At 33.7% G+C, this 26,330-nt stretch overlaps 17 protein-coding genes and 4 pseudogenes across 21 annotated transcripts, besides 2 other annotated features; 8 read left to right on the forward strand and 13 right to left on the reverse strand.

Moving 5' to 3' along the window:
- Window positions 1-20,067: part of a mobile genetic element that runs on past the window's edge.
- On the forward strand, window positions 402-1,282 carry TVAGG3_0793600 (annotated as a pseudogene). The gene has a single exon. A coding segment is annotated over exon 1 (881 nt).
- Window positions 2,371-2,987, forward strand: TVAGG3_0793610 (annotated as a pseudogene). The gene has a single exon. A coding segment is annotated over exon 1 (617 nt).
- On the forward strand, window positions 4,318-4,707 carry TVAGG3_0793620 (protein of unknown function, DUF4108 family; the record flags this gene model as incomplete). The annotated part of the gene is made up of 1 exon (XM_051247034.1): window positions 4,318-4,707. One exon carries the CDS (start codon window positions 4,318-4,320, stop codon window positions 4,705-4,707), a length of 390 nt encoding a protein of 129 aa, XP_051082509.1.
- Window positions 4,724-5,191, reverse strand: TVAGG3_0793630 (uncharacterized protein; the record flags this gene model as incomplete). Its single annotated transcript, XM_051247035.1, has 1 exon — window positions 4,724-5,191. The coding sequence occupies one exon, from the start codon at window positions 5,189-5,191 to the stop codon at window positions 4,724-4,726; it is 468 nt and encodes a 155-aa protein (XP_051082510.1).
- TVAGG3_0793640 (KilA, N-terminal/APSES-type HTH, DNA-binding family) lies at window positions 6,748-7,440 on the reverse strand (the record flags this gene model as incomplete). The annotated part of the gene is made up of 1 exon (XM_051247036.1): window positions 6,748-7,440. One exon carries the CDS (start codon window positions 7,438-7,440, stop codon window positions 6,748-6,750), a length of 693 nt encoding a protein of 230 aa, XP_051082511.1.
- TVAGG3_0793650 (organellar and viral DNA polymerase type B) lies at window positions 7,645-8,256 on the reverse strand (the record flags this gene model as incomplete). The annotated part of the gene is made up of 1 exon (XM_051247037.1): window positions 7,645-8,256. The coding sequence occupies one exon, from the start codon at window positions 8,254-8,256 to the stop codon at window positions 7,645-7,647; it is 612 nt and encodes a 203-aa protein (XP_051082512.1).
- Window positions 9,024-9,938, reverse strand: TVAGG3_0793660 (organellar and viral DNA polymerase type B; the record flags this gene model as incomplete). The annotated part of the gene is made up of 1 exon (XM_001298199.1): window positions 9,024-9,938. One exon carries the CDS (start codon window positions 9,936-9,938, stop codon window positions 9,024-9,026), a length of 915 nt encoding a protein of 304 aa, XP_001298200.1.
- TVAGG3_0793670 (uncharacterized protein) lies at window positions 10,016-10,678 on the reverse strand (the record flags this gene model as incomplete). Its single annotated transcript, XM_051247038.1, has 1 exon — window positions 10,016-10,678. One exon carries the CDS (start codon window positions 10,676-10,678, stop codon window positions 10,016-10,018), a length of 663 nt encoding a protein of 220 aa, XP_051082513.1.
- TVAGG3_0793680 (uncharacterized protein) lies at window positions 11,178-11,402 on the reverse strand (the record flags this gene model as incomplete). Its single annotated transcript, XM_001298198.1, has 1 exon — window positions 11,178-11,402. The coding sequence occupies one exon, from the start codon at window positions 11,400-11,402 to the stop codon at window positions 11,178-11,180; it is 225 nt and encodes a 74-aa protein (XP_001298199.1).
- TVAGG3_0793690 (uncharacterized protein) lies at window positions 11,917-12,084 on the forward strand (the record flags this gene model as incomplete). The annotated part of the gene is made up of 1 exon (XM_051247039.1): window positions 11,917-12,084. The coding sequence occupies one exon, from the start codon at window positions 11,917-11,919 to the stop codon at window positions 12,082-12,084; it is 168 nt and encodes a 55-aa protein (XP_051082514.1).
- Window positions 12,223-13,083, reverse strand: TVAGG3_0793700 (uncharacterized protein; the record flags this gene model as incomplete). Its single annotated transcript, XM_051247040.1, has 1 exon — window positions 12,223-13,083. One exon carries the CDS (start codon window positions 13,081-13,083, stop codon window positions 12,223-12,225), a length of 861 nt encoding a protein of 286 aa, XP_051082515.1.
- On the reverse strand, window positions 13,109-13,693 carry TVAGG3_0793710 (His-Me finger endonucleases family; the record flags this gene model as incomplete). The annotated part of the gene is made up of 1 exon (XM_051247041.1): window positions 13,109-13,693. The coding sequence occupies one exon, from the start codon at window positions 13,691-13,693 to the stop codon at window positions 13,109-13,111; it is 585 nt and encodes a 194-aa protein (XP_051082516.1).
- TVAGG3_0793720 (phage tail repeat-like family) lies at window positions 13,844-14,428 on the reverse strand (the record flags this gene model as incomplete). The annotated part of the gene is made up of 1 exon (XM_051247042.1): window positions 13,844-14,428. One exon carries the CDS (start codon window positions 14,426-14,428, stop codon window positions 13,844-13,846), a length of 585 nt encoding a protein of 194 aa, XP_051082517.1.
- Window positions 14,448-14,600, reverse strand: TVAGG3_0793730 (uncharacterized protein; the record flags this gene model as incomplete). The annotated part of the gene is made up of 1 exon (XM_051247043.1): window positions 14,448-14,600. One exon carries the CDS (start codon window positions 14,598-14,600, stop codon window positions 14,448-14,450), a length of 153 nt encoding a protein of 50 aa, XP_051082518.1.
- Window positions 16,019-17,338, reverse strand: TVAGG3_0793740 (annotated as a pseudogene). The gene has a single exon. A coding segment is annotated over exon 1 (1,320 nt).
- Window positions 17,377-18,104, forward strand: TVAGG3_0793750 (uncharacterized protein; the record flags this gene model as incomplete). Its single annotated transcript, XM_051247044.1, has 1 exon — window positions 17,377-18,104. A coding segment is annotated over one exon (728 nt), but the record flags the coding sequence as incomplete, so codon positions are not given.
- TVAGG3_0793760 (serine threonine-protein phosphatase family) lies at window positions 18,229-18,471 on the reverse strand (the record flags this gene model as incomplete). The annotated part of the gene is made up of 1 exon (XM_051247045.1): window positions 18,229-18,471. One exon carries the CDS (start codon window positions 18,469-18,471, stop codon window positions 18,229-18,231), a length of 243 nt encoding a protein of 80 aa, XP_051082520.1.
- TVAGG3_0793770 (uncharacterized protein) lies at window positions 18,490-18,852 on the reverse strand (the record flags this gene model as incomplete). Its single annotated transcript, XM_051247046.1, has 1 exon — window positions 18,490-18,852. One exon carries the CDS (start codon window positions 18,850-18,852, stop codon window positions 18,490-18,492), a length of 363 nt encoding a protein of 120 aa, XP_051082521.1.
- Window positions 20,068-21,437: 1,370 nt separating the features above from the next.
- Window positions 21,438-26,330: part of a mobile genetic element that runs on past the window's edge.
- On the forward strand, window positions 22,683-23,045 carry TVAGG3_0793790 (uncharacterized protein; the record flags this gene model as incomplete). The annotated part of the gene is made up of 1 exon (XM_051247047.1): window positions 22,683-23,045. One exon carries the CDS (start codon window positions 22,683-22,685, stop codon window positions 23,043-23,045), a length of 363 nt encoding a protein of 120 aa, XP_051082522.1.
- TVAGG3_0793800 (serine threonine-protein phosphatase family) lies at window positions 23,064-23,306 on the forward strand (the record flags this gene model as incomplete). The annotated part of the gene is made up of 1 exon (XM_051247048.1): window positions 23,064-23,306. The coding sequence occupies one exon, from the start codon at window positions 23,064-23,066 to the stop codon at window positions 23,304-23,306; it is 243 nt and encodes an 80-aa protein (XP_051082523.1).
- TVAGG3_0793810 lies at window positions 24,324-25,288 on the forward strand (annotated as a pseudogene). The gene has a single exon. A coding segment is annotated over exon 1 (965 nt).

Consider the following 26,330-nt stretch of genomic DNA (forward strand, 5'->3'; position numbering starts at 1 on the left):
ATGCTCCAGAAGTTTTCATGGGATATAAGATATATTCTAACTCTGACTTAGTTCAAACAGTAACATGGGCAAACTATGAATGGTTCGCTTTGAGAAACTCAGTACAACCACAAGCTAGAGAACAAACAGACCAGTATGCAACCATTGAGAAAATAAGAAGACTTGACCCTAACGTTCCAGGAGTTTATGTTAACCTTTCTGGACAAACTGCAGCAGCAGTAACCAAAGTAAAACTGAAACTTAGAGTTCCTTTGTCATCTTTCCTCATCTTCAGGTTTTTAAGATACTTGCCAAACTGGGCAGGAAAAATTTCTATCGAACTTACTCCAAGCAAAAATAACTTAGTCATTGCACCAACACAAGACCCATTCACTCTTACAGAAGTAGTGGGAACAAATAAAATGTCATTCGCCGACTTTTGCAAAAACAAAGTTGACTTAGACTTTGGTTTCTCAAACCTCAACACTGAAGTAAACTATTATTTCAATGCTGCTGGAGATGCTTGGGACCCAGTTAAGTTCACATGCGAAAAATTTGAATGCAAGAGAATAGAAAGCAGACTTGCAGTCTATATGTTGGACCCAGATATTTCAAATGCTTTAGCTGCCAAATATATTGCAGTTCCACTTATGTTCCCTATACACCAAATATCTGTCAAAGACTTTGCAGGTGAAGTTGGAAACCAAAGTGCTGACCCAGGTGCAAGAACAGATATTGCCTTAACAACTGCAATGAAACATGCAGATACTATGTTTGTACTGTTCAGACGAACTATAAATGACTATTCTTGTTTCTACAACCCTGGTATTAAATATCATATAAACATAGATGGCAAATATTATCCAAGAGAAGAATATTCTACAGTTGAGGATATGAGGTCATACAACTTGACATTAGATGCTATGAACTTTAACAACAACTTCACAACAACCATAAACCCTGAAATGCAAAGTTCTATTATGCCATATGTGAAAGTATGGACTCATACAGGAGGTCAAAAAACTCAATATACAAATGGAGACCGTTCAAACTTTTGGCTTGGCATTCCATTTGCTGACTCAGAAGACTTTATGGGTGGTATTTCAACTGTTGGTACTGTACAAATACAATATACTGGTGACAGAGACGGTCCAGATGAATTGAGAGCAAAGAAGTTTACAAAACCAATAGCACTTTTCACGGAAGATGCTCTTTGAAGATTCGTTCGATGAAACCTGCTGGGGCTCCTCAGATTGGTATAACGACAGCTTCCATCGAGCAGATTTTGGCAGCAGGTCAGTAAGTTGTTCTTGAACTGACTTCTCTCCGTCAAATATTGACAGTACGCCAGTTTTGACATAATATTGTAAGATAAACTTTCCTTTAGAAATATCTGTAAGTTTTGTTGTTATATTTTTGTCAACGTCAAGAACTTTCACCATTTCGGTTATACCAACTTTCTTTGCTTTATGAAAATATTTTGGTTCAGCAAAGACTGCTATTCTATAACATTTTCCATTGTTTGTATAAAGAACTATTCTGTCAATGTATTTGTATTGTTTGTGTGTGTAAACTTTGTTCTGCTTCAATTCGAAGAGATACTCAAATACGTCCATCTTTTTATTCTAAGTAAAATGTCATTTCCGAAAAATAGAAGCGTAAGTGTTTCAAAAGGTTTAATGGCGGTGGCAGATGTGAAGTTAAATTCACCAACTCAAACAAACAGTCAAAGTGTTATTGTCAATGTCAAAGAAAGAGATGTTGAAGTGGGGAAACCATACGAGGACGAAGATGGTATAACAATAGTTCCTGTAAAAGAACAACCAACATATCCTGAAGTTAGCAGAGACTTAAGTTCTGTTGCAGATATTCGAAACGACTACCAACAACTTAAAGACAAACTTAAAACTCAGGAGAAGATTTGTCAAGCTTTGGGTATAATGTTAAACTTGTCGAACACAACCCTGTAAAAGTGAACTCATATGTCATTGCACCTCATGAAGTTTTGAAAGAACTATTGAAACTTTTGACAGAGGCAGACGATATAAACATCAAAGAAATAGAACCCGACATTGCTTGCTGTGGTGTTTCATATAATGTCATTGACAAGATATACGTTATGAAAGGAGGTGAAACGTTGAACTTAAAATATAGTTTCCCAGACGTCATAAAAATATTTGACGACCACAACATTTCATTAAAGTTTGTTTGCTAAGTAAATGGCAGAAGACACAATGGTTTATACTATTACGACTAAAAACCCTGAGTCATATAATTCTATAACAACAAACTTACAAAGTCCTCAAGGACGGTATTGTAAACTGACCTTAAACACGATGACGACTAAAGCCTGTTTTGCTCTTTTGACACCAGAAGACTTTGTTGTTGTGAATGGTAAAAAATACTTCTTTGAAGATACTTACTCAGATATACCACCAACAGGTTTTGTTGACTTATTTAATACTTTAAGGACGGATGTAACATGTGCTGCAACTAGAGCAGGTTTCATTATGTTTGGATGTCCGACCGAGTTTACTATAAACGATATGAGCTATAATACAAAACTTATATCTGGTTTTTACTACCAACAGTTTCCTATAACAGGAAAAGGTGTCATACAAGGTCTATCTGTTCCATTGACTTTAAGTACACCTATTTTATATATTGTTTCAAACTTAGGTTCAAAGTGCTATTCGAATGTCGACAGAAACTACTATGACCAAAAGATACTCATGCGTATAAACAATACTTTCTCTGCTGGTTTGCCTATTGTTCATTCGAATGCAGAGTTTTCAGCTCTAGTAAACTCAAACACTTTAGCAAACATAAACTTAACCTTAGTTGACGCAAACTTTGTTCCTGTAAAACTTTTATGTCCTATGTATTTGTCAATGACGGCAGAAAGTTTCGAATTGGAAGATGCAACCGGTGAAAGTATTGTATTACAAGAACAACTTCAACAACAAATAGCTCAAGAACAACAAATGCAACAACAAAGTCAAGAATAAAAAAAATATTTTTTTTTATTTTTATAAAAATGTACAGAATAGATGTTTCAGATTTTTATGACTTCCAAGCCTTCAGAAATATGTGTCCATTTAGAGACTATAACAAAGCAGTCGAGAATTTGAAACGTTTAGTCATTTATGTCGACTCTGCCCAGAATGTTATGTCATGAAAGAATGGGATGTTGTCTTTAACAAACCAAGAGCGACAATAGTTTCAGAACAAGAATGTAGACAGAAACTTAAGAAAATAAAAGTTGTACAAGTTGGCATGAAGATGTTAGATGCTTGGGATATCTTATTGTCAAAGTTAGAAGATTTTTCAGTTCGAGGTATAAAGTTTTATACACCTTCTCCAAACTTCTATTCTATCTTCACTGGATATAAATACGAACAAGTAGAATGGAAAGAAAATATTATAGAAGCTTGGTTAGACCATGTCAAAGAAATTATATGCAATGGAAACGAAAGAGTCTATGAGTATATCTTATGTTGGTTTGCAAACATCTTACAACATCCAAGTGCTAAAAATGAAACTGCTCTCATTATAATTGGAAAGCAAGGAACTGGTAAGAACACATTCTTTACAGATATTTTGTGCAAACTGTTAGAAGGTTATTCGAATCCGAATATGACAAACTTAGAAAACATCTGTGGCAAGTTTAACTCCTCAATAGAGAATATGAAACTTATAGTTTGCAATGAACTTCAAAGTATAGATACAACAAAAGTTTTGAACTCAGATGCTTTGAAGAGTCTTATAACAGACAAAGTTGGAGTTGTTGAAAGAAAATATAAAGACCAAAGAGTTTGTGAAAATGTTGCAAACTTCATTATGGTTTCAAACAATACTGTTCCGATGAAGTTAGAAAGTTCTGACAGAAGATATGTAGTTGTCAGAACGTCAGATTCTCATATGCAAGATACAGAATATTTTGACGACTTAGCAGAAACTTTGACATCTGACTTTTACAACCACTTGTTCTCATATTTTATGACATTAGATATTTCAAAGTTCAATCCAAGACAAATTCCACATACCGAAGAGAGACAAACATTGTTAGAAGCAAACAAGAGTGTATATGAACTGTTCATAGATGAAACTGACTTTGTGTCATTAGATGAAAGGTCATTGTACGATGAATATAAACAATATTGTCAAGAGTATGGTTATATGGCAGCTTCTAAACGAACATTCTTGGCAAATGTCAAAAGTCTTTTAGACATACAGAACGGCGTATATACAAAGAAAAATTTTTATGAGTAAATTTAAAAAAAAATATTTTTTTATCCGATAGAAAAGATGGCAAAATTCATCTCAGTAAACAAGTACATGTCAGGACTTAAAGAAGAACTAGACCCATTCACATATTTGAATGTTTACTTCTACCATTTTGAAAAGTCTTCATTCAGCAAAGTTTGGAACATCGAACCAGTTAAGTTTGCTATTGTGACTAAAAATGGTGCGAAATTTGAAGACTTAGACATAGAAGGTTTGTTAACAGTCAAAGAAAATTTTGACAGAAGGTTCTCAAACCTTAAAGAAGGCAAAGCATACAAACTTGTTATACCTTATGAACCAAAGAAAGCAGACGACTATGAATATTATGAGTCTAAGATAGTTGAAGTTCAAGGTAAATTGGGTAAAAAGATTTTAGAGTCTAAGCCAGTGTTTACTCCTAAAGAGGAAGAGAACATTGACATTGACCCAGAAATGTTCTAAAAATAAAATTTTATTTTTACATGTCATATCTCACCTTCTCTGGAACTGGTTCAGGTTCTTTCTTCTCTTCTACTTTCTTTTCTTCTACTTTCTTTTCTTTCTTTTCTCTCTTCTTCTTCTTCTCTGGTGGAGTTATGTCAAATTTGGCGCAACCATATTTATGTAAAAGTTCTTTGTCCTTTAATAGCTCATCTATTCTGTTTTCTATTTCATCTTCAAGAACAGCGCATGTGTCTTCTTTGCATTCTAAGAACTTTTGTTGGACTTCATCTTTCCAATCGGCGTCATCTCTGTCAACAAGTCTGTCATTGACAAATTTTAAGACTGCTCTTTGTAATGTTTTATGGTTCTTGTCATATTCCCAGAAACAGAACTTTAGAACAAATTCACCTTTCTTGTTTACACTATGTAAGATTTTATGGTCGACAGATGTTTTGCTGTCAAAAAGTTTGTCTCGAATATAGATAGCGAAATCACTAGACATTTTCAAAAAGATAAAAATTTTAATTTTTCTAAAAATATGTTAGAAAAAAAGTTTGCTGACATTGACAAGAAATTTGAGAATGTTTTAAACAAGAACAAGAGGAAGTTAGAAAATGCTCAGATAAAGCCTATACATGACAAGTTCTTATTTGCTCAGAATGGTATAACAGGTCTAATTGCACCACCTGGGTCGGGTAAGACTTTCACTTATCTTAAAATGGCTGCACAACAACAAGAACTAGATGAGAAGAACCCATTCTATGAGTTAGTTGTTATTTGTAGTACTTCTGGTCAATTTGACCAAACCGTCAATTCGTTCAAAGATATTATAAAGAAATCTAAGTTAGTATGTATAAAGGATACTGAGTTGTTAGATTGGATAAAGAAGTACCAAAGAAGAGTTTTGAAGTACAATGCTATAAATGAGTATGTCAATTCGAAGTTTAAAGACCCAAATGAGGAAATGCAGAGAATATTAGAGAAGAAACACTTCCGAAACAAACAGAAAGAGATAGAATACATTTCGAAGAAATTGCAATCTTACGATTGGAAGACTTACCCTCACAGATGTCTTCTTATCTTAGATGACTTTGCTTCTCATCCTTTGTTAAAGAACAGAGAACAAGACATGTGTCGAATTCTTAAGAAGCTCAGACACTTTAACATCTCTGTTGTCATTTGTGTACAGACAGCAAAGAGTTTAAGTAAGGATGTAAAGAGAATACTTACTGACATTATACTTTTCCCTGGATTGTCCGAAGACGATTTCATGGAACTTATGAAAGAGTCCATGGCAGGTAAGTTTGACAGACATGAACTATGGGAGAAGTACAAAGTCATACAAGACCCTCATACTTCTTTCAGAATTCATATCTACGCGAACAAAGTTCAAATTGTAAAAAGTCAAGCTTGAAAAATGTAAGTGTTGAGTCTTAGTCTGTTGTGGTGCTGGGGCTGTCGGTTCTTCTGGCTTTGGAATGGACTCGGTTGGTGGTACGTCGGACATTGTCTTGAAACAATAAAAGACTTGTCTTGAAAAAGTAAAAGACTTGTCTTGAAAAAGTAAAAGACTTGTCTTGAAAAAGTAAAAGACTTGTCTTGAAACAATAAAAGACTTGTCTTGAAAAAGTAAAAGACTTGTCTTGAAAAAGTAAAAGACTTGTCTTGAAAAAGTAAAAGACTTGTCTTGAAAAAGTAAAAGACTTGTCTTGAAAAAGTACGGGTATCGTCTGAAATCAAGACCACTGTTCTCAAATTTGAGAACTTTACACCAAAAAATTTCTTGAAAAATAACGGGTCTTGTCTTGAAAAAGTAAAAGACTTGTCTTGAAAAAGTAAAAGACTTGTCTTGAAAAAGTAAAAGACTTGTCTTGAAAAAGTAAAAGACTTGTCTTGAAAAAGTAAAAGACTTGTCTTGAAAAAGTAAAAGACTTGTCTTGAAAAAGTAAAAGACTTGTCTTGAAACAATGACCGACATAGACCCAACAGATGAGGCAATCTACCTTATAGAGCTACCTGAGCCATCTGAAGTCAAGCTTGAAAAATAAAGAGTGCAATTTACTCTACTTGTTTGAAGTTGTCAAAATACTCTGTTATTTTTTCTTTCAGTAGCGGCAAATCTTCTTTGAATGTAAGAATTGTACAACCTTTCATATCATAGTGTGTTTGAGGTAACGTATCTTGAACTATTTGTTTCACATCTTCATTTGGAGTCATTGAAATCGGTAAGTTTTCGCGATAGAACCAATTTCTGTCAGATTTGTAAATCTTAGCAAGGTCGTAAAAGCTTTTGTTGTTTCTTCTGACTAAATGCAACATAACCATATCTCTGTCTTCTTCATTTTCCATCTCTTCAGTGTAAATCATATACTTATAGTTCTTTTCCTTTCCTTTTGGTACCGAACGTGGTATTCTTTTCTGAATGTTTTTGTCTTTTGCTTCAAGCTTGTTCTCTAGCTCTTCACGTTCTTGTCTATGAATTTCGTCTAACATCATGAAAATATAACAAGCATAGCGAGGTGAAGCCCACATTGCAACAGCATTTACAAGAAGTCTATGTACATAATATCCTTTCAAACCATTTGGCAAATTTTTACGATTTTCGTACGGAATCTCGTTCCTCGGTTTTCCGAGGGACGCAAACATATGAGGAAATTCTTCTAAAAGTTCTTTTGTCTGTTGGTTTTCAAACCAATGGTATGCTTGCTTTGTAGAACGAAGAGCATTCAAAATACTTTGCATTTGGTACATATCGTCTTTGACCGAACGAATGAGACGTAACTGTTTGTTATACTGAACCCACTCGTATTCTTCATTTATAGCTTCATGAACGATAGCAGTTGTTGTGTTCTCTGATGTTGACATATCTGTCTTTATATTCCGGATAAAAAAATAAATAAAAATAAAACTAACTTTATTTTTTCTATCTTTCACAAAAGACCAAAAATAAACGCTTTACATGTATTTTTCAGCAACTTCGTCAAACAATTTTATAGCTTTATCTATCTCATCTACTTCAAACGTTTCTTTACCTTTTATGGGAGCACCATACATTTTCTCAAACTTTTCAAGTAGTTCTGTTTCAGCAGCTCTCATATCGTTAACAAACACAACCTTAACTCTATTGACTGTAGAGTCATATCTTTTAGTTATATTATATGTTCTTCCTATCTTATATCTTTTTGTATTGAAGTCCTTCGGTTTCTGAACAATGTAAAGTAAGCCTTCACTGCAACGTTCCGTATCGAATGAACCATAAGTTATGAAGTTATATCCAACAACTGGGTCTAACCATAACAAAACTATTGGTATAAGACTTTTGTCAATGAGATATGCTGTAGTTCCATAGAATCTTACCGATATCAAAAGCTCAGGATTTCTTGTCAAAATTTTCTGAGTTGAAGCATTTCTAACCCAGTCCTTTGCTCTCTTTCCAGATGGTGTTAGAATGTCTGACAAAGAATATTTTTTGTATTTCTTTGAGTATCTTACGTTTAAATCACCAATTCGAACCACTTTGGTGTTATTGTCTATCTTTCTAACTGTTTCAAACTCAATGTTTAACATTTCTGTTCTTACATACAAAATAAAAAAAATATTTTATAAAAAACTAACTTTATTTTTTCTATCTTAAGGAAATTCACGATTTTCATAGAGTTTTGGCGACCCAGAAAAAAAAACGGTCTCGCTGTGCTTCCTGATTTTCATGTGTTTTAGGCAAGGCCGGTAAAATCCGGTCTAGAGAAATTTCACGATTTTCATGAGTTTTAGGCGACTAAGTTTTTTTTTCCCTGGTCGCTGTTCTTCACGATTTTCATGTGTTTTAGGCAAGGCCGGTAAAATCCGGTCTAGAGAAATTTCACGATTTTCATACGGAATCTCTTCTCTCGGTTTTTCCGAGGGAAGCAATCTTATGCCATTTTACTCAGATTTTTGGTCATTTTTCAATAAAAATAATGTTTATGTTAGAATGTTAGATCTAACATGTTTTCTAACATGTTTTCTAACATGGTCTAAAACATACAAAACTCATGAAATTTCATACGGAATTCAATAAAAATAATGTTTATGTTAGAATGTTAGATCTAACATGTTTTCTAACATGTTTTCTAACATGGTCTAAAACATACAAAACTCATGAAATTTCATACGGAATTCAATAAAAATAATGTTTATGTTAGAATGTTAGATCTAACATGTTTTCTAACATGTTTTCTAACATGGTCTAAAACATACAAAACTCATGAAATTTCATACGGAATTCAATAAAAATAATGTTTATGTTAGAATGTTAGATCTAACATGTTTTCTAACACGTTTTCTAACATAACTATTTACAAGCGTTTTACATGGTATATGTTGCGATGGTTCATGACTCTAAACAATTTCGTAGCTTCTATTTCTTCTTTTAGTACATCGAATGTTTTAACGATACCGAAAGTTTCTTTATACTTCTTCTTGACGTCAGATAGAAGGAAATCGTTAGCGGTTGGATAGTTTTTGTTCAGAAATTCTAACATGTTCATTTTATCTTCTGCTGGTTTTTCTGCTTCTTTCTTTAAATCTGCATAGTCGTTTCGCATACGTTCTATCTCTTTGACGGAGTAGTTATATTTCCTCATTGCTGCTTTACATTTTGAACATTGCGGGTTCATTTTTGCGTTATATTCTGAAACCTTACCTGCTAAAACAACTAAGGCGTCAATGGTTTTCTTCATCTCGAACATAGCGGGTTTTATTTGTTCGTTCCATACCTTACCCCTACTATCTTTATCTCTTATTTCCCAAACACATTTTGCAACTAACGAAACAAAGTTGTCGTAGGTCTTAAATTCTTCGGATTTGTAAAGGTCAGAGATGTTCTTATATACCATGTCGCAATCTTTGTCCATAACCTTATGGTTGCAATGAAATCCTAGAAACTCATAGTTTACCTTACGTATGAACTTCTTGGTTTCTACTGAGTCAGTCAGTCTGACTTCTATTTCATCGAATTCAGGAATAGTGAGCTTTTGTTGTTGTATTTCAGGAAGTTTAGGTAGATGGTCAATAATGTCCTGCATTTCATAAAGATATTGTTCATTTGTTTCATCTTTCGCACTACAGTCTAAATTACTTGTTAAAAGTTCTTGCTTTATCTTCTGGATTTTTGTTTCGAAAGTATATGAAGAAGGAATGAAGTTTTTCATCTCTACCAACATAGATGTTGGGTTCATGACTAAAGAGTTTGGTGTTGTTGTTGCTAACATGTTCTTACAATAAAAATAAAAAAATATTTTTTTTAAAAAAAAACTAAAATATATTTTTGCCAAAAAAAATGGTTCATTTACTCACAATATTTTTGTACAAAACGACCCCAAACTTTTAACTTCTTTTCTGCAGCTTCTAATGCTATCTTAGCGAGTTCATATTCTCTAAATTCTCTCTTTAAATCTTCTTGTTCCCATTGGTCTAGTTCGTATGGAGAGTCTCTATAACCATAACATATCTCACGTTCATGTTCTATTTGTTTAAGCACATTTTTTCTAACTTCTTCTTCAAACAAAGGTTTTGCATTCTCTACTGTATCTTCAAGTTCTTCTTCATCTAATTTCTCATGAACTTTCTTGTCTATGGAGTCCATAATTTTTCCAACTGCTATACAATATTTTGGAGAAGCCCACATTGCAATATAGTTTACGAGTCTTGGGTCTACATACATTCCTCTAACCTGTTTGATTTCATCCGGAATTCCTGCATGAACTTTGTATAAAAAGCAACCCGCTGTTTTCCGCGGGTTGGTATATTCTTCACAAAATGCCTTATAATACTCTTCCCAGGACTTATTTTCCAACAACCTTCTAAAGTCTTTCCTAAACTGCTGACACATCTTTGTTGCATTTATATAACCATCCTTGTCTCTACGTAAGACTTCAATACCGTTATAAGTGCCTTTTGTGAATGTTTCGCCATTAGATTTGTTAGTGAACGTTTTTGCTTCGACTGACATTTCTGTTCTTACAATAAAAATAAAAAAATATTTTTTTAAAAAACTAAACTTTATTTTTGGTGTAAATTTCATGAAAATTCAAGAGGTTAGAAAACGTGTTAGAAAACATGTTAGATCTAACATTCTAACATAAACATTATTTTTGGTGTAAATTTCATGAAAATTCAAGAGTTTTAGACCATGTTAGAAAACGTGTTAGAAAACATGTTAGATCTAACATTCTAACATAAATTATATTTTTGGGTCATTTACACTCATTACGATGAAGTTTCGACAAAACATTTACGTTCATGTTTGACAAAACATTTACGATGAAGTTTCGACAAAACATTTACGATGAAATTCATGAAAATTCAAGAGTTTTAGACCATGTTAGAAAACGTGTTAGAAAACATGTTAGATCTAACATTCTAACATAAACATTATTTTTGGTGTAAATTTCATGAAAATTCAAGAGTTTTAGACCATGTTAGAAAACGTGTTAGAAAACATGTTAGATCTAACATTCTAACATAAACATTATTTTTACTGAATTTAGCAACAACTTTCTCTCAATTGGAGCTGTAGCATACTCTTTGCGTAAGCGGTTCAGACCTTCTTCGATTTGTATTGGAATTGGTAGTAATTTGGATTGAGATTGGACTTGCTGGAACTGAGGTGCAGGGGCTGGTGCTTTAGGTTCCTCTGGTTTGGGAATGGGCTCGGTTGGTGGGACGTCGGACATTCGTCTGTGGCTTAACCGTCGGACCACAAACGATAAAAATCTCTGCTACTAGCAGTACTGCTACTGACAGTAGCAGTACTTTTTCTGACAGTAGCAGTACTTTTTCTGACAGTAGCAGTACTTTTTCTGACAGTAGCAGTACTTTATCGTCGAAAACCCTCTCAAATTTTCCTTTTTACTGCTCCTAGCAGTACTTTTACTGCTCCTAGCAGTACTGCTACTGACAGTAGCAGTACTTTTTCTGACAGTAGCAGTACTTTTACTGACAGTAGCAGTACTTTTACTGACAGTAGCAGTACTTTTTCTGACAGTAGCAATGGTCGAGGTCGAACCGACCGACGAGGCAATTTACCTAATTGAAATTAACGAGCTTGTTAAAGACTACTTGCGCAAGGTCATGAAGCCCAAGGTCAAGTTCACCACTATTTCTGGAAGGGCTGCCTTGACTCTCGAGATTTCGACTGGAATTCCAATTGAGGTACCAGAAGGCACTCCTTTCGACGACATAAAGGAGATGAAGAAAGAAGCTCTTCTCAAGTTCTTTGCAAAGCGCCCATGGATACAACTTCCAAACAGAGAGAGTCCAATTCCACGAATTATACAAATTCTCAAGGGTCTCCTTCACTTCTCGGGTCAACCATTCTACATAACCTGTGAAGGCGACATCCAACCAGTTCAGTAAACCTTAACGTTTAACTTCACTTTTTTAATGTTTTTTGTGAAAGTGTCAAAAATAAATTGTTTTCATGAGTTTTCTACGATGTTAGAAAACAGGTGAGAAAACGGGTGAGATGTCACCTCTTCACCTAAACATTATTTTTCAATACTTTTTCAGCACTTTTCCGTAGTTATATATGAAAGACAATTCGAGATAAAAGTCATAGTACAATGGAATAATATGTTGCACACCATTTGTTGTGAACCAAACTTGAAAGTCAGAGAAACTGTTACTAGGTGGTTCGTAGAATTTAGAAGCAAAGTCATAAAAGTCCTTACCAATACATAGAAAACTATTGTTGCTTGAACTGAAACTTGCATGACACATAACATTTTGAGGGTCAAACACGTTTCTATAAACTGTCAAATCTGCTGGTGGGCGTATAAATTTAAATGGACCATCTGGTGGTAATGGTTCGTTCTGGTTTAGTAACCGAAGAAATTGTGCCCAAGAACGTTTGTCTACTTCCCAAAATAAAAACTCTGTACTTCTTGGAGGGTTAATTTCAATCCTTTGAAATGAAACGGTGGAATTCATCTTGTTGTATTCTAGTTTTAGATAGTATGTTCCATTTAGTAAAGAGTCGTATTTTTCTTGAAATTCCCAGTAGTATTTGTTTATTTGAGTTTGAAAGTCATTTAGAGTTTTCTCAAGACTTTCGTCTGAACGAATTGTAAAGATTCTCATTTCGTCAAATTTGTCTATTAGACCATCAGAACCTTCATACTGCCCATGAAAATATACTGCGAACATAAATGCGTTAGTTCTTTTTGAAAACAAAACTCTTCTAAATCCTATTGCCTTTGCATCTGAAGGACTTTGAAGCCAACGAATTGGATAGTTAAACCGATAAGCTCCGGATGAAATTTCTTCATCTGAAATATTTCTACCGGCGTTTGTAAAGATATAGTCTAACGGTTTTGTATCTGCTGCTTTTGTTCTTTGTTTTTCAACCTGAAGCATTTAATATATGTAAAAATATATTGTTTTAAAATGGTATGCCATATAGCTTCTTGAATTTGTTAAGAAGTATTTGAACGTATTTTCCATCTGTATCTCTAGTGTTTACATAAGCATAGCCTGCCTTAGTAAAACATACTTGTAATTTCCTATAGTTTACGCCGGTATAAAAGTAGAAAGAGTCTTGTTCTTCGCTATAGTAGTAAAACTCAAACGTATGCTCGCCATAGTCTGTAATTTCAATTGCTTCATCTTCTAGTTCGTCGACAAATTCGAATACAATATCTGCAAATTTGCTTTTGTTCTTATTGTTTTCAGAACGAGTGACCCAACGTAAGTTTTCAAGTCTATTGTCGTTTCTTATATGGTTTATATGGTCTACAAAAGGTAAATTGTTAGGATTCGGTATAAAATGAGTTGCAATGACAACATGTTTAAAATAGTGTTTTCCACCCATCTTCATAGTAGTATATCCGTTATTTCGCTCCCATTCGCTTAAAACTCTTTTTGTCTCTTTTTTTCTGACTTCAAATGACTCACAACAGTGAATTTCATATTTCTCATCTAACAAACAAGTTTCCCAACGGTCTTCTCCAACAAACTCAGCGTACATTTCAAATAAAATAAAAAAATATATTTTTTAAAAAATGTTTTATTTTTAAATGGTATGCCATTTCATATTTCTCATCTAACAAACAAGTTTCCCAACGGTCTTCTCCAACAAACTCAGCGTACATTTCAAATAAAAAAATATATTTTTTCTTTACTTTACATAACCTCCCGCTGCCATAAGCCTTTGACGCCAACCCATACCAGCTAATGAAGGTTGGCTTGGTTTAGTTTGAAAACTAACCTTTGGTTTTGGTTTTTCTTCAGTTTTTGGCTCCCCTTCTTCTATTGGTTTTTCGTCACTTTTCGGTTCATTTGACTTTACCTCACTTGCTTGAACAGTTGTGTCGTCAACATCTTCATAAATATCATATGCCATCTGTTTTTGTTTTCCTTTCAACTTTTTGTGTTTGTTGTAAAGTTTAGAATATTTCGACTCTAAGTCAATGAGATGTTCTATAATGAACTGTTGGTCAGTGAAGTAAACTTTTCCATCTGTTGTCTTGAAAGCTCCTTCAGACTTCAATATTTTATTTGTGAGAGTCTGTTTCTTTTTTGAGATACTAGCCGTTCCATTTCTATGAAAAGTGACTTTATAGTTAGGGTTTGTATTTCCAGACCTGGCACTTTCTATTATTGAATTTTTCTCTTCATCTGTAAGTTCTTTGACAGGTTTTGACAATGGTTCTGAACTTTTTGTTTGTGGTGTCAAATCTACCGTTTCAACTTCTTCGGTCATTTCATCTCAGTAAAAAATTTTAGTTTGGTTTGTTTTCAACTGGTTGTTGTTGTTTTTTAAGTCGGTCTAAAACTTCCTGAGGTATAGGAAGAACTTGACAAACACGTTGTGTAACTGCTGGAAGTCGACAAATCCATCTTGAACCCATTTGTCTCAAAGCTGTATTGTTCATTTCATCTCAGTAAAAAACTTTACATTCCCCACGTTTGAGGCGGTTGAGGTTGGTTGTTGTTTACCCACTGTTGTGCATGGTTATATCCTCTGTTAAAGAATCTTTCACCTTGGTCCATGTAGTGCCCTGCTTGGTTATAGTAGTCATTTGCTTTGTTATAGTAGTTTCCTGCTTGTTTTCCTACATTGTCCATCCATCCTTGAACTTTTCCTCTTGTTTCAGGATTTGGAATAAGATTTGCTGCATCTCGTGCTACATCCCAACCTTTCTGTACAGTTTGTATAATAGGTTGTGCTTTCTCTTTAAGTATACCTAATGTACTCAAAATCTTCCTTCCAACTCCAAATACACCTCTGGCTATTGTTCCCACTGCGGGTAAAAATCTAGATGCGACTCCTGCTAATGCGCCAAATAAACCCATTTCTTATGGGTTAAAAATGACGAATCCAAACAAGGACCCCTATGTTTCTAAAGCGACAAAGAAAGCACTCATGATAAAAATCTTTAGTTCAACACCAAATGCTTGGTTTATGGATATCTTGGAAAACATTCCGAGATATAGAGAAGATGGACCACCATACTGGCTAATATTTGTTGGTCAAAACACAAGATACTGTGAAGCCATACCATTACAGTCCAAAAATATTTTAGATATCTTAGCAGCTTTGACAATATTCGTTGACAAATACCATCCAACAAAACTGACATCTGACTGTGAAAGTTCTTTCAAATCAGATGATGTAAAAAACTATCTGCGTTCAAAAAATGTAAACCAATATTTCATTGTCGACCAAAACCATTCTGCTCTTGGTGTCATTGACAGTTGTATAAAAATCTTAAGAGACTTAAATCAACCACAAGGTGGTGAAGTAAATGAAATGTCATATGACGACAAGTATAGACATTTCTCCATGGCAAAGAATGAGACAAGTTTTTAAATATTTACAATAGCCGTAACAAAAAGGTTTGGGAAACCACTCCCCCGAAGAAATGAAAAACAACCCTGACTTAGAGAAAGACTATATATTTAACAATTTAGTCAAAAGAGACAAACAAGAAAGAATGCCGGGCTTCAAACTTCAGAAAGGTACAAAGTAAAAATAGAATACCTAAACGCGACCCATATGAAAATACTATTGACTATGACAACAATGGGAACTCGACAGGTACTCGCATTCGTGTTCGTAAAATAGAAGAAAGTATACAAGAGAATATTATGAAGTTTTAGGCAAACATGGCAAAATGTACAGACTGCAAGCAGAAGATAAAACGACTATTGTCAGACCTCGTTCAAACTTGTTAAGGTTCATTGGTATACTTTCAAAGACAGTTCCTAACAAATATAAGACAACTCCTGACGAATATGCTAAAGAAGTTGAAAATGACGACTAAAGCATTTCTATACCATGCGTAAACTGTCATGTAAGGGGCATGTAGTCTTTACTTTGTCCCGTTGTTTGCGTATACCCTGAAACGCGATGTGTATGGTTTCCTTCTCCTGTGTGCTACCCCAGAAACAATTTATAGCAAACTGAACGTCGTCTTTAACATCATATCCTTTACCTTTTTTCATTGCTGACCAATCCCAAAATCTATGCTTATGCCAACCTGCTTCAGATGTACTTAAATCTACGTAGTGACTGTGCGCAGGTAAGTTTTCACCTGAAATCGTTTTACTTCCACCTGTTTCCTTTGAAGAGTTTGCACAATACAAAAACCTGTCGACTATTTGAGTCCAAGTTCCAAAACCAAGTACTACTTCTGGTCTGGTAGAGTTCATTGACGTATAAAGAGAACCTATAGGATATACTGTTTGAAGTATTTCTGTCTTTAACGTTTGAAGCTCTGTTTTGTCAGCTTTTTTATCTAACTCATCGTTAACATATGTTTTGTCAGCTTTTTTATCATATAAATCTTGAGCAGTGAATTTAACATTGTTTTCATCCTCCATGACATAGACATTTCTACATCTAATGTATTTCATCGTCGTTATGTCATCCTCCGATGTTAAACCTTGTGGAAAGTTAGGAGGTTTCCAATTTAATACATCCCACCAGTTCCATCAGGTTCTTCAACCGTTCCTGCAATATTTTCTATACCAAACAGTTGCGAAGAAATCGTGTGTATGGTTCTTATCTGCCTTCTTTTCAAGGCTAACGTTTAAGTCTTTATATTTGCAATGGTATGTGTATGTCAACGTCACTTTTCCTGTTTAAGGTTTCTTGTAAGTTTGTAATATTTGCAATGGTATGTGTATGTCCAACGTCACTTTTCCTGTTTAAGGTTTCTTGTAAGTTTGTAATATTGCAATGGTATGTGTATGAGTCTTTTAGAATATTCGTTTTCAGCTCTTGTCACTTCACTTGACATTTTATTGTCAACATATGTTTGTCTGCTAGTTCAGGATGAGTATGTTCTTTTGTTGCATATGTTGCATCTGCTCTGTCATGTTCTTCTTGAACTTTTTCAATGACATACTCTTTGTCAGCTTTGTTGTCAACATCTGCTTTCAAAAGAAGTTCTTTTATAGGCTTCTCGTTTAAAGTTCCTTTTGTTGGATTTACACAGACAGTATGGTTCTTACTGTCTTGAAACAGAAACTCATCTGTCATTGGGTTTAATGTCAGTTTTAAGTTTCCTTCTTTCAATGACTCAGATATCTTAGAATAGTTTGAAAAGTTTGTTGTGTTCTTATTTAGAGCTTGCAAAATGAGTTGTCGGTTGTTTATTTCTCTCATAGACGCTGTTTCATTTGACATTTTATTCTAGATAAAATATGCTTCCAATAGAAAAAGAAAATTCAAGAGTTGCTACAACTAAACCATTAGATGAACTTTTTACTAATGTCGGTCAAAAGTTTGAGACAGAGACCGTAAAGCATGAAGGCTATCGTTTTGACTACCCATTAAGATGGCTAAGAGACCCATCTGTCACAAAAGCTATTGGCTTTCGTAGAATGAAGTTTGTGTCTGTAGAAGATAAAAGTTTTCCATTTATTGTAAGGTTTCATATAGATTATATATCTGAAGGGAAACGAAAAATGTGGGAAGAAATTGAGCTAATACAAGTTGACCTTTCATCTTCTCTACAGACTGCGTTAAAAAATATAGAAGATAAAATAAATTCATGTTATGCAAAATATGCTGATGAATATGCAAATACCGAGAGCACACTTTATGTGAGAATTGTATATGACAAACAAAATTCACAAGTGTCATTTCAAATCTACGAAGACAATCCAAAGAAAGACGAACAAATATATACAGAATTCACTGCAATGTCATGGTATTATTTGCAAAGAATGTTAAATCAGAAAGTCGAACTTCCTTTAGCAAATATTTACAGTCGATATGCAAGAGATGAACCATATTTATTTAAAGATGTTTTCGACCCAGCTGCTATTATTGTTCATGCTTCATTTTCTGGCGCCCAAAACTCTTTCTTATGCTTGGCAAATGACTTTTACGAAAAACCTACAAAGTTATACGAACCACCAAGTGGAAGTATTTCAGACTTTCAAGTATGGTTTACTACAGATGGAAAAAAAGAATAATTCCATTATACCATGCGTTTTACTTAGAACTTAGTTTCATATACAACTACTATCGAACGATAAAAATATAATTTTTTAATACGGTTGAGGTGTTGGATTTGGTTGCCAACTTGACTGTGGTGCAGGTTCAGGCTGTTGTATAACAGGAGCTTGTTCTTCTGGTTCAGGGTCTTTAGGTATAATACCAACAAACTGACCTACCCTTTTACCAATATTTTTGACTCCGTTCCAAATTCCTTTTCCTACGGTTTTTATTCCATTCCATATACCTCTTCCAACTCTTCTGAAGAAGTTTCCAATACTACTGAAGAAACCCATTTTACTATATGTAAAAATCTAATGTCCGCCTAGTCTCTTACGTTTCCTGTTGAGTTCCATAGCATTCTTTAACTGGAGCTCATACATTCTGTTTCTCCTCTGGTAGAAAACATATTCTGGGTCAACTCCTGTGTTCGCGTCATCTGCATAAAGTTGTTTATATCCCACTTCAGGGTTTGTATAAAACTCTTTCCATCTCATATTTGCATACCATGGTGGCAAACCTAACGCAGCGTCATTTGACATGGCAGTTTGCATTTGTACATCTGTTGGCACTTGACCATAGTTTGCCATTGCAGTTTGTATTCTAACTTCATTTGGAATATTCTCTGGGTTTGGTTGTCCAGGTTGCTGTGCATTCGCTAAGTTCTGTGCGTCCATTTAATATTAGATAAAAATATCTCTTACGAGTACATATGCTGAACATTTGCAGGCATTGGTTCATCTTCATATTCTCTATATCTTTCTGCCACGTCAAATAAGTAAATGACACAATGGAAAAAACCTAAAACAAGTAGTCCTATTTCAAACCACATTTACTTACTAGTAAAATTTCTTTGTTGTGACACTTTTTCCGGTTTATAGGACCTCTCTCATATTCTATCTTATCGTATCTAAACTCATAGTCATGTATGTCCTCTAACCATCTCATGACACTTTCCAAACCACTTTTATCGGATGTAAAGTAAAAGCATGGATGGTTATGTAAAACGTCTAAAGTTTCTAAAGAGTCTCTCAAAGTCCAGTCTACTTGGTATTGAAAATCCCATGTGTTATAGAACGGCGGGTCCACTATAAAGAAAACATTTTCCTTGTCTTTATATTTTTCATACAACTCTGTCCAATGACATCTCACAAACTCTATACCCTCAATATATTTTTCTATGTCCTCTTTGAAAACATTTGTATAGTTAAGATATAAAACTTTTGACATAAGTGTTTCAATGTCATGAACTCTTATAGAACCACTATATAATAGTCTAGCAGATATACTATCCCAGTCAATATATTCTGCTTTTTTCAAAACCTCTCTCACAATATTTTTCTTATCTAATGGTATACGTTCCATCTTACCTATAGGTATCTTTTCTTTTAACTCTTTCAATATGTTGTTTGTGTCTGGAATATGTTTGAGACGGTTCATATAGTTGTCGAAGTCATTGCATATAATCTTTGAGTCTGGGAATATTATATGACATAAATGGGATATATAGAAACTTCCACCGAACAAGTCTACAAATGTTAGACCATTCGGTAGTTTCTTAAGTTCTCTCAATAGAATATCTTTACATCTACTCTTATTTCTAAAGAAGGGTAACGGTGGTTTTGTAAAATTCATTTTATATATATAATAAAAATGTTTTTACCCGAAAAGTGACAGAAAAGTGACAAAACATGAAAACATATATAATTTGTGAAAAGCTCCTGGAAGACCTCCGAATAAAAACTTCATTTATGTGAGCTAGAAGGCACGAAGTGCCTGGAAGGTCACCCCAAAAAAAGAAAAAAAACTTCATTATACCAATCATCCTCAGGGCTAGAAGGCACGAAGTGCCTGGAAGCCCCACTCCCTTTTTTTTTTTTTTTTTTTTTTTTAATATATGTAAAATTATTTTTGAAGGTGGAATATAATTGGTAATGATTTTTCTTATGAATTGGAATATAGTTTTGGGAAAGTTAAACATAATTAAATAACTAAGTAATCGATGATGAAAAATTTCGTCATCAAATTCAACTTGATTTTTGTGAGAAATTTGAGAAAACAGCTATGATTACATAATGTAAATGGAAATGATTTTGATTTGGTTTTTGGATGTTTATTTTTTGAATTATATGAGTTATTAGAGACTCACAATTGAAAATTTCGAATCTAAATATTGATAGTATAATAGATAACTTTGTGTGATTTTGAATTTGACAAATGGCAAAATTGTTTGAAATTTTTGTGGGTGATTTTATATTAAATTGAAATTAATTTAACATTTTATAATAAATTGTTATTCATATCTTATTATATAATAATATAATGCCATAATTATATTCAATACTACATATCATTTTTGACGCCCATTCAATTTGAAAAATTGGTTCACGATGGTATAACTTCTCGCTTACATGTTATCATCTGTTTTAACTTTTTTACGTCGAGAATCAATTGTTTTCAAAAAAATTTAGGCATATTTTACAGATTTGAATTGCCAAAACGAACAGCCCATTTTATGAGCTTATCTGAGTATTATTATTATAGTTTTTATCAAATATGACATCGTCAGAAAGAACTGTGACGCTCTCAGAAAACTTTCTCAATTTAAATTTAGTTTTTATTGTTTTTAGTTATATTTTTCATGATTCTTTTCATCCAATAACATTTTAAATGAAAAATATAAAATTCATAAATTTTGTACCGAATATATAAGAATAAGTTCAAATATAGCTGATATTAAGCATCACAATTTGTTTTTCGCCATTTATAGAGTTTATCCTGCTATTATGTGAACGAAGAACATATATGAGATTTGTAATAATTATCAATGTCACCAGTAATGGTTATTGGTAAATTAAATTAATGTGAATTTATTATGTGTTAAACTAAAATTATCGGAATGTCAATATTTGATTTATCACAATTTTCATTGAACTAGCTATTTTGAGAAATAAAACTTTGATTAAATCATGGAATGCTATTAGAATGGCCTATTTTTCAATAATTGAAAATTGGAAAATTTAATATTATTATTGTTATAATCAATAAGAATTATTGTTTGTAACCAATTCAAGAAAGAAAAATTCAGTAAGAGGTTTTCTTTGACCGGAATTGATAACAGAAACCATTCGTAGTGATGCCTAGATGAATTATATCTGATAAAAATGAATTTACACATTCAAATAATAGATTGATAATTAGACAATGTATATTTTGTGATCAAACATCATTTAAGATCAATTTTGGTTAATATAGTTTCTTCAAAAAAAAAAAAAAAAAAAAAAAAAGGTAGTGGGGCTTCCAGGCACTTCGTGCCTTCTAGCCCTGAAGTTGATTATTATAAATGAAGTTTATATTTGGAGGGCTTCCAGGCGCATTGCGCCCTCTAGCCCATAAGAAATTTTTCCCAAGACCCAAGAGGAGGACCGAACCCCCAGCCGACCAGCCGGTGACACTTTTTTGTGTCGCTTTTCACAAATTATATATGTTTTCATGTTTTATCACTTTTCTGTCACTTTTCGGGTAAAAACATTTTTATTATTATATATAAATGAATTTTACAAAACCACCGTTACCGTTCTTTGGAAATAAGAGTAGATGTAAAGATATTATATTGAGAGAACTTAAGAAACTACCGAATGGTCTAACATTTGTAGATTTGTTCGGTGGAAGTTTCTATATATCCCATTTATGTCATATAATATTCCCAGACTCAAAGATTATATGCAATGACTTCGACAACTATATGGACCGTCTCAAACATATTCCAGACACAAACAATATATTGAAAGAGTTAAAAGAAAGATACCTATAGGTAAGATGGAACGTATACCATTAGATAACAAAAATATTGTGAGAGAGGTTTTGAAAAAAGCAGAATATATAGACTGGGATAGTATATCTGCTAGACTATTATATAGTGGTTCTATAAGAGTTCATGACATTGAAACACTTATGTCAAAAGTTTTATATCTTAACTATACAAATGTTTTCAAAGAGGACATAGAAAAATATATTGAGGGTATAGAGTTTGTGAGATGTCATTGGACAGAGTTGTATGAAAAATATAAAGACAAGGAAAATGTTTTCTTTATAGTGGACCCGCCGTTCTATAACACATGGGATTTTCAATACCAAGTAGACTGGACTTTGAGAGACTCTTTAGAAACTTTAGACGTTTTACATAACTGTCCATGCTTTTACTTTACATCCGATAAAAGTGGTTTGGAAACCGTTATGAGATGGTTAGAGGACATACATGACTATGAGTTTATATATGACAAGATAGAATATGAGAGAGGTCCTATAAACTGGAGAAAGTGTCATAACAAAGAAATTTTATTAGTAAGTAAATGTGGTTTGAAATCGGACTACTTGTTTTAGGTTTTTTCCATTGTGTCATTTATTTCTTTGACGTGGCAGAAAAGTACAGAGAATATGAAGATGAACCAATGCCTGCAAATGTTCAGCATATGTACTCGTAAGAGATATTTTTATCTAATATTAAATGGACGCACAGAACTTAGCGAATGCACAGCAACCTGGACAACCAAACCCAGAGAATATTCCAAATGAAGTTAGAATACAAACTGCAATGGCAAACTATGGTCAAGTGCCAACAGATGTACAAATGCAAACTGCCATGTCAAATGACGCTGCGTTAGGTTTGCCACCATGGTATGCAAATATGAGATGGAAAGAGTTTTATACAAACCCTGAAGTGGGATATAAACAACTTTATGCAGATGACGCGAACACAGGAGTTGACCCAGAATATGTTTTCTACCAGAGGAGAAACAGAATGTATGAGCTCCAGTTAAAGAATGCTATGGAACTCAACAGGAAACGTAAGAGACTAGGCGGACATTAGATTTTTACATATAGTAAAATGGGTTTCTTCAGTAGTATTGGAAACTTCTTCAGAAGAGTTGGAAGAGGTATATGGAATGGAATAAAAACCGTAGGAAGAGGAATTTGGAACGGAGTCAAAAATATTGGTAAAAGAGTAGGTCAGTTTGTTGGTATTATACCTAAAGACCCTGAACCAGAAAAACAAGCTCCTGTTATACAACAGCCTGAACCTGCACCACAGTCTAGTTGGCAACCAAATCCAACACCTCAACCGTATTAAAAAATTATATTTTTACCGTTCGATAGTAGTTGTATATGAAACTAAGTTCTAAGTAAAACGCATGGTATAATGGAATTATTCTTTTTCTTCCATCTGTAGTAAACCATACTTGAAAGTCTGAAATACTTCCACTTGGTGGTTCGTATAACTTTGTAGGTTTTTCGTAAAAGTCATTTGCCAAGCATAAGAAAGAGTTTTGGGCGCCAGAAAATGAAGCATGAACAATAATAGCATCTGGTCGAAAACATTTTCATATGTTCCATTAGGGTTTTCGACTTCATAAAAGTCTGGGTGTACTGGATATGCTGCAGGCTGATTTAACATCCTCATAAATCTATACCATGCCAAGTTGTTATATTTTGTAGAAATATAACGTTTTCTCCAAGGTCTTCTATTCTATTGATTTTAACAGTTGCATTTTTTCCTGTCATAAATAATATCGAGATGGTATTCTCCCTCGTCAATGTTATACTGTTTTGCATATTCGATATAGTATCGTTTTATTTTTTTGAAAAGCTTGAAGAGTTGTTTTAAGTTTACAAGCAAACTAACTTTGTAAAAGTTTTCCCTGTTCAAATTTCTCATACATACGTTTTTCTTTGTTATAGTATCGAACTTCAAAACCGACCGTAAATGGGAACCATGTATGGCTTCTGAAATGAACTTCATTCTACGAAAGCCAATAGCTTTTTGTGACAGATGGTTCTCTTAGCCATCTTAATGGGTAGTCAAAACGATAGCCTTCATGCTTTACGGTCTCTGTCTCAAACTTTTGACCGACATTAGTAAAAAGTTCATCTAATGGTTTAGTTGTAGCAACTCTTGAATTTTCTTTTTCTATTGAAGCATATTTTATCTAGAATAAAAATGTCGAAAGATATTGCTTCCATGAGAGAAATACAACACAACCGACAACTCATTATGCAAGCTCTAAATAAGAACACAACAAACTTTTCAAACTATTCTAAGATATCTGAGTCATTGAAAGAAGGAAACTTAAAACTGACATTAAACCCAATGACAGATGAGTTTCTATTTCAAGACAAGAAGAACAATACTGTCTGTATAAATCCAACAAAAGGAACTTTAAACGAGAAACCTATAAATGAACTTCTTTTGAAAAGCAGATGTTGACAACAAAGCTGACAAAGAATATGTAGACGATGCAATAGCAAAAGAAGAAGAAAGAGCTAACAATGCTTATGCAACAAAAGAACATACTCATCCTGAACTAGCAGACAAAACATATGTTGACAATAAAATGTCAAGTGAAGTGACAAGAGCTGAAAACGAATATTCTAAAAAGACTCATACACATTCTATATCTGAAATAACAGACTTAAACGTTAGCCTTGAAAATAAGGTAGATAAGGGACTTATGGCTAGTGTGTTAGTGAAGAAGGCGGATAAGGAATATGTGGATGAAAAAGATAAAGAAATTATAGAAAGGGTTGACTGGTACCATGAACGGACATCAAAGATTTTAAAAACTAAGCCGATACAGGATGGGTTTCAGGATGTTTAGACCTTAAAGCAGATAAAACTTTATGTTAACGATGAGTTAGAGAAGAAAGCAGACAAGAACCATACACATACAAGTTTTACAACTGTTGCTATAGAAAGTATTGAAGGAACGGTTGAAGAAACTGGTGGGGATGTATTATATTGTAAACCTCCTAACTTTCCACAAGGTTTAACATCGGATGACGACATAACGACGATGAGAAACATTAGATGTAAAGATGTTTATGTCATGAAGGATGAACATAATATTAAATTCACTGCTCAAGATTTATATGACAAGAAAGCAGACAAAACAGAGCTTCAAACATTAAAGACAGAAATGCTTCAAACATTATATCCTATAGGCTCTATTTATACGTCAATGAACTCTACCAGACCAGAAGTAGTACTTGGTTTTGGAACTTGGACTCAAATAGTCGACAGGTTTTTGTATTGTGCAAACTCTTCAAAGGAAACAGGTGGAAGTAAAACGATTTCAGGTGAAAATTTACCTGCACATAGTCACTACATAGATTTAAGTACATCTCAAGCAGGTTGGCATAAGCATAAATTTTGGGATTGGTCAGCAATGACAAAAGGTAAAGGATATGATGTTAAAGACAACGTTCAGTTTGCTATAAATTGTTTCTGGGGTAACACTCAGGGAGATGGAAACCATACACATCGCGTTACAGGATATACGCAAACAACGGGACAAAGTAAAGAATACATGCCACCTTACATGACAGTTTACGCATGGTATAGAAATGCTTAGTCGTCATTTTCAACTTCTTTAGCATATTCGTCAGGAGTTGTCTTATATTTGTTAGGAACTGTCTTTGAAAGTATACCACCTTGAACTTTGACAAGTTTGAAACGAGGTCTGACAATAGTAGTTTTATCTTCTGCTTGCAGTGTGTACATTTTGCCATGTTTGCCTAAAACTTCATAATATTCTCTTGTATACTTTCTTCTATTTTTACGAACACGAATGTGAGTACCTATCGGGTTCCCATTGTTGTCATAGTCAATAGTATTTTCATATGGGTCGCGTTTAGGTATTTCTATTTTTACTTTGTCACCTTTCTGAAGTTTGAAGCCCGGCATTCTTTCTTGTTTGTCTCTTTTGACTAAATTATTAAATATATAGTCTTTCTCTAAGTCAGGGTTGTTTTTCATTTCTTCGGGGGAGTGGTTTCCCAAACCTTTTTGTTTACGGCTATTGTAAATATTTTAAAAACTTGTCTCATCTTTGCCATGGAGAAGTGTCTATATTTGTCGTCATATGACATTTCATTTGCTTCACCACCTTGTGGTTGGTTTAAGTCTCTTAACATTTTTATACAACCGTCAATGACACCAAGAGCAGAATGGTTTTGGTCGACAATGAAATATTGGTTTACATTTTTTGAACGCAGATAGTTTTTTACATCATCTGATTTGAAAGAACTTTCACAGTCAGATGTCAGTTTTGTTGGATGGTATTTGTCAACGAATATTGTCAAAGCAGTTTTCACATCT

Source organism: Trichomonas vaginalis, chromosome VI, assembly GCF_026262505.1.
Source record: "Trichomonas vaginalis G3 chromosome VI, whole genome shotgun sequence".
Taxonomy (NCBI): domain Eukaryota; phylum Parabasalia; order Trichomonadida; family Trichomonadidae; genus Trichomonas; species Trichomonas vaginalis.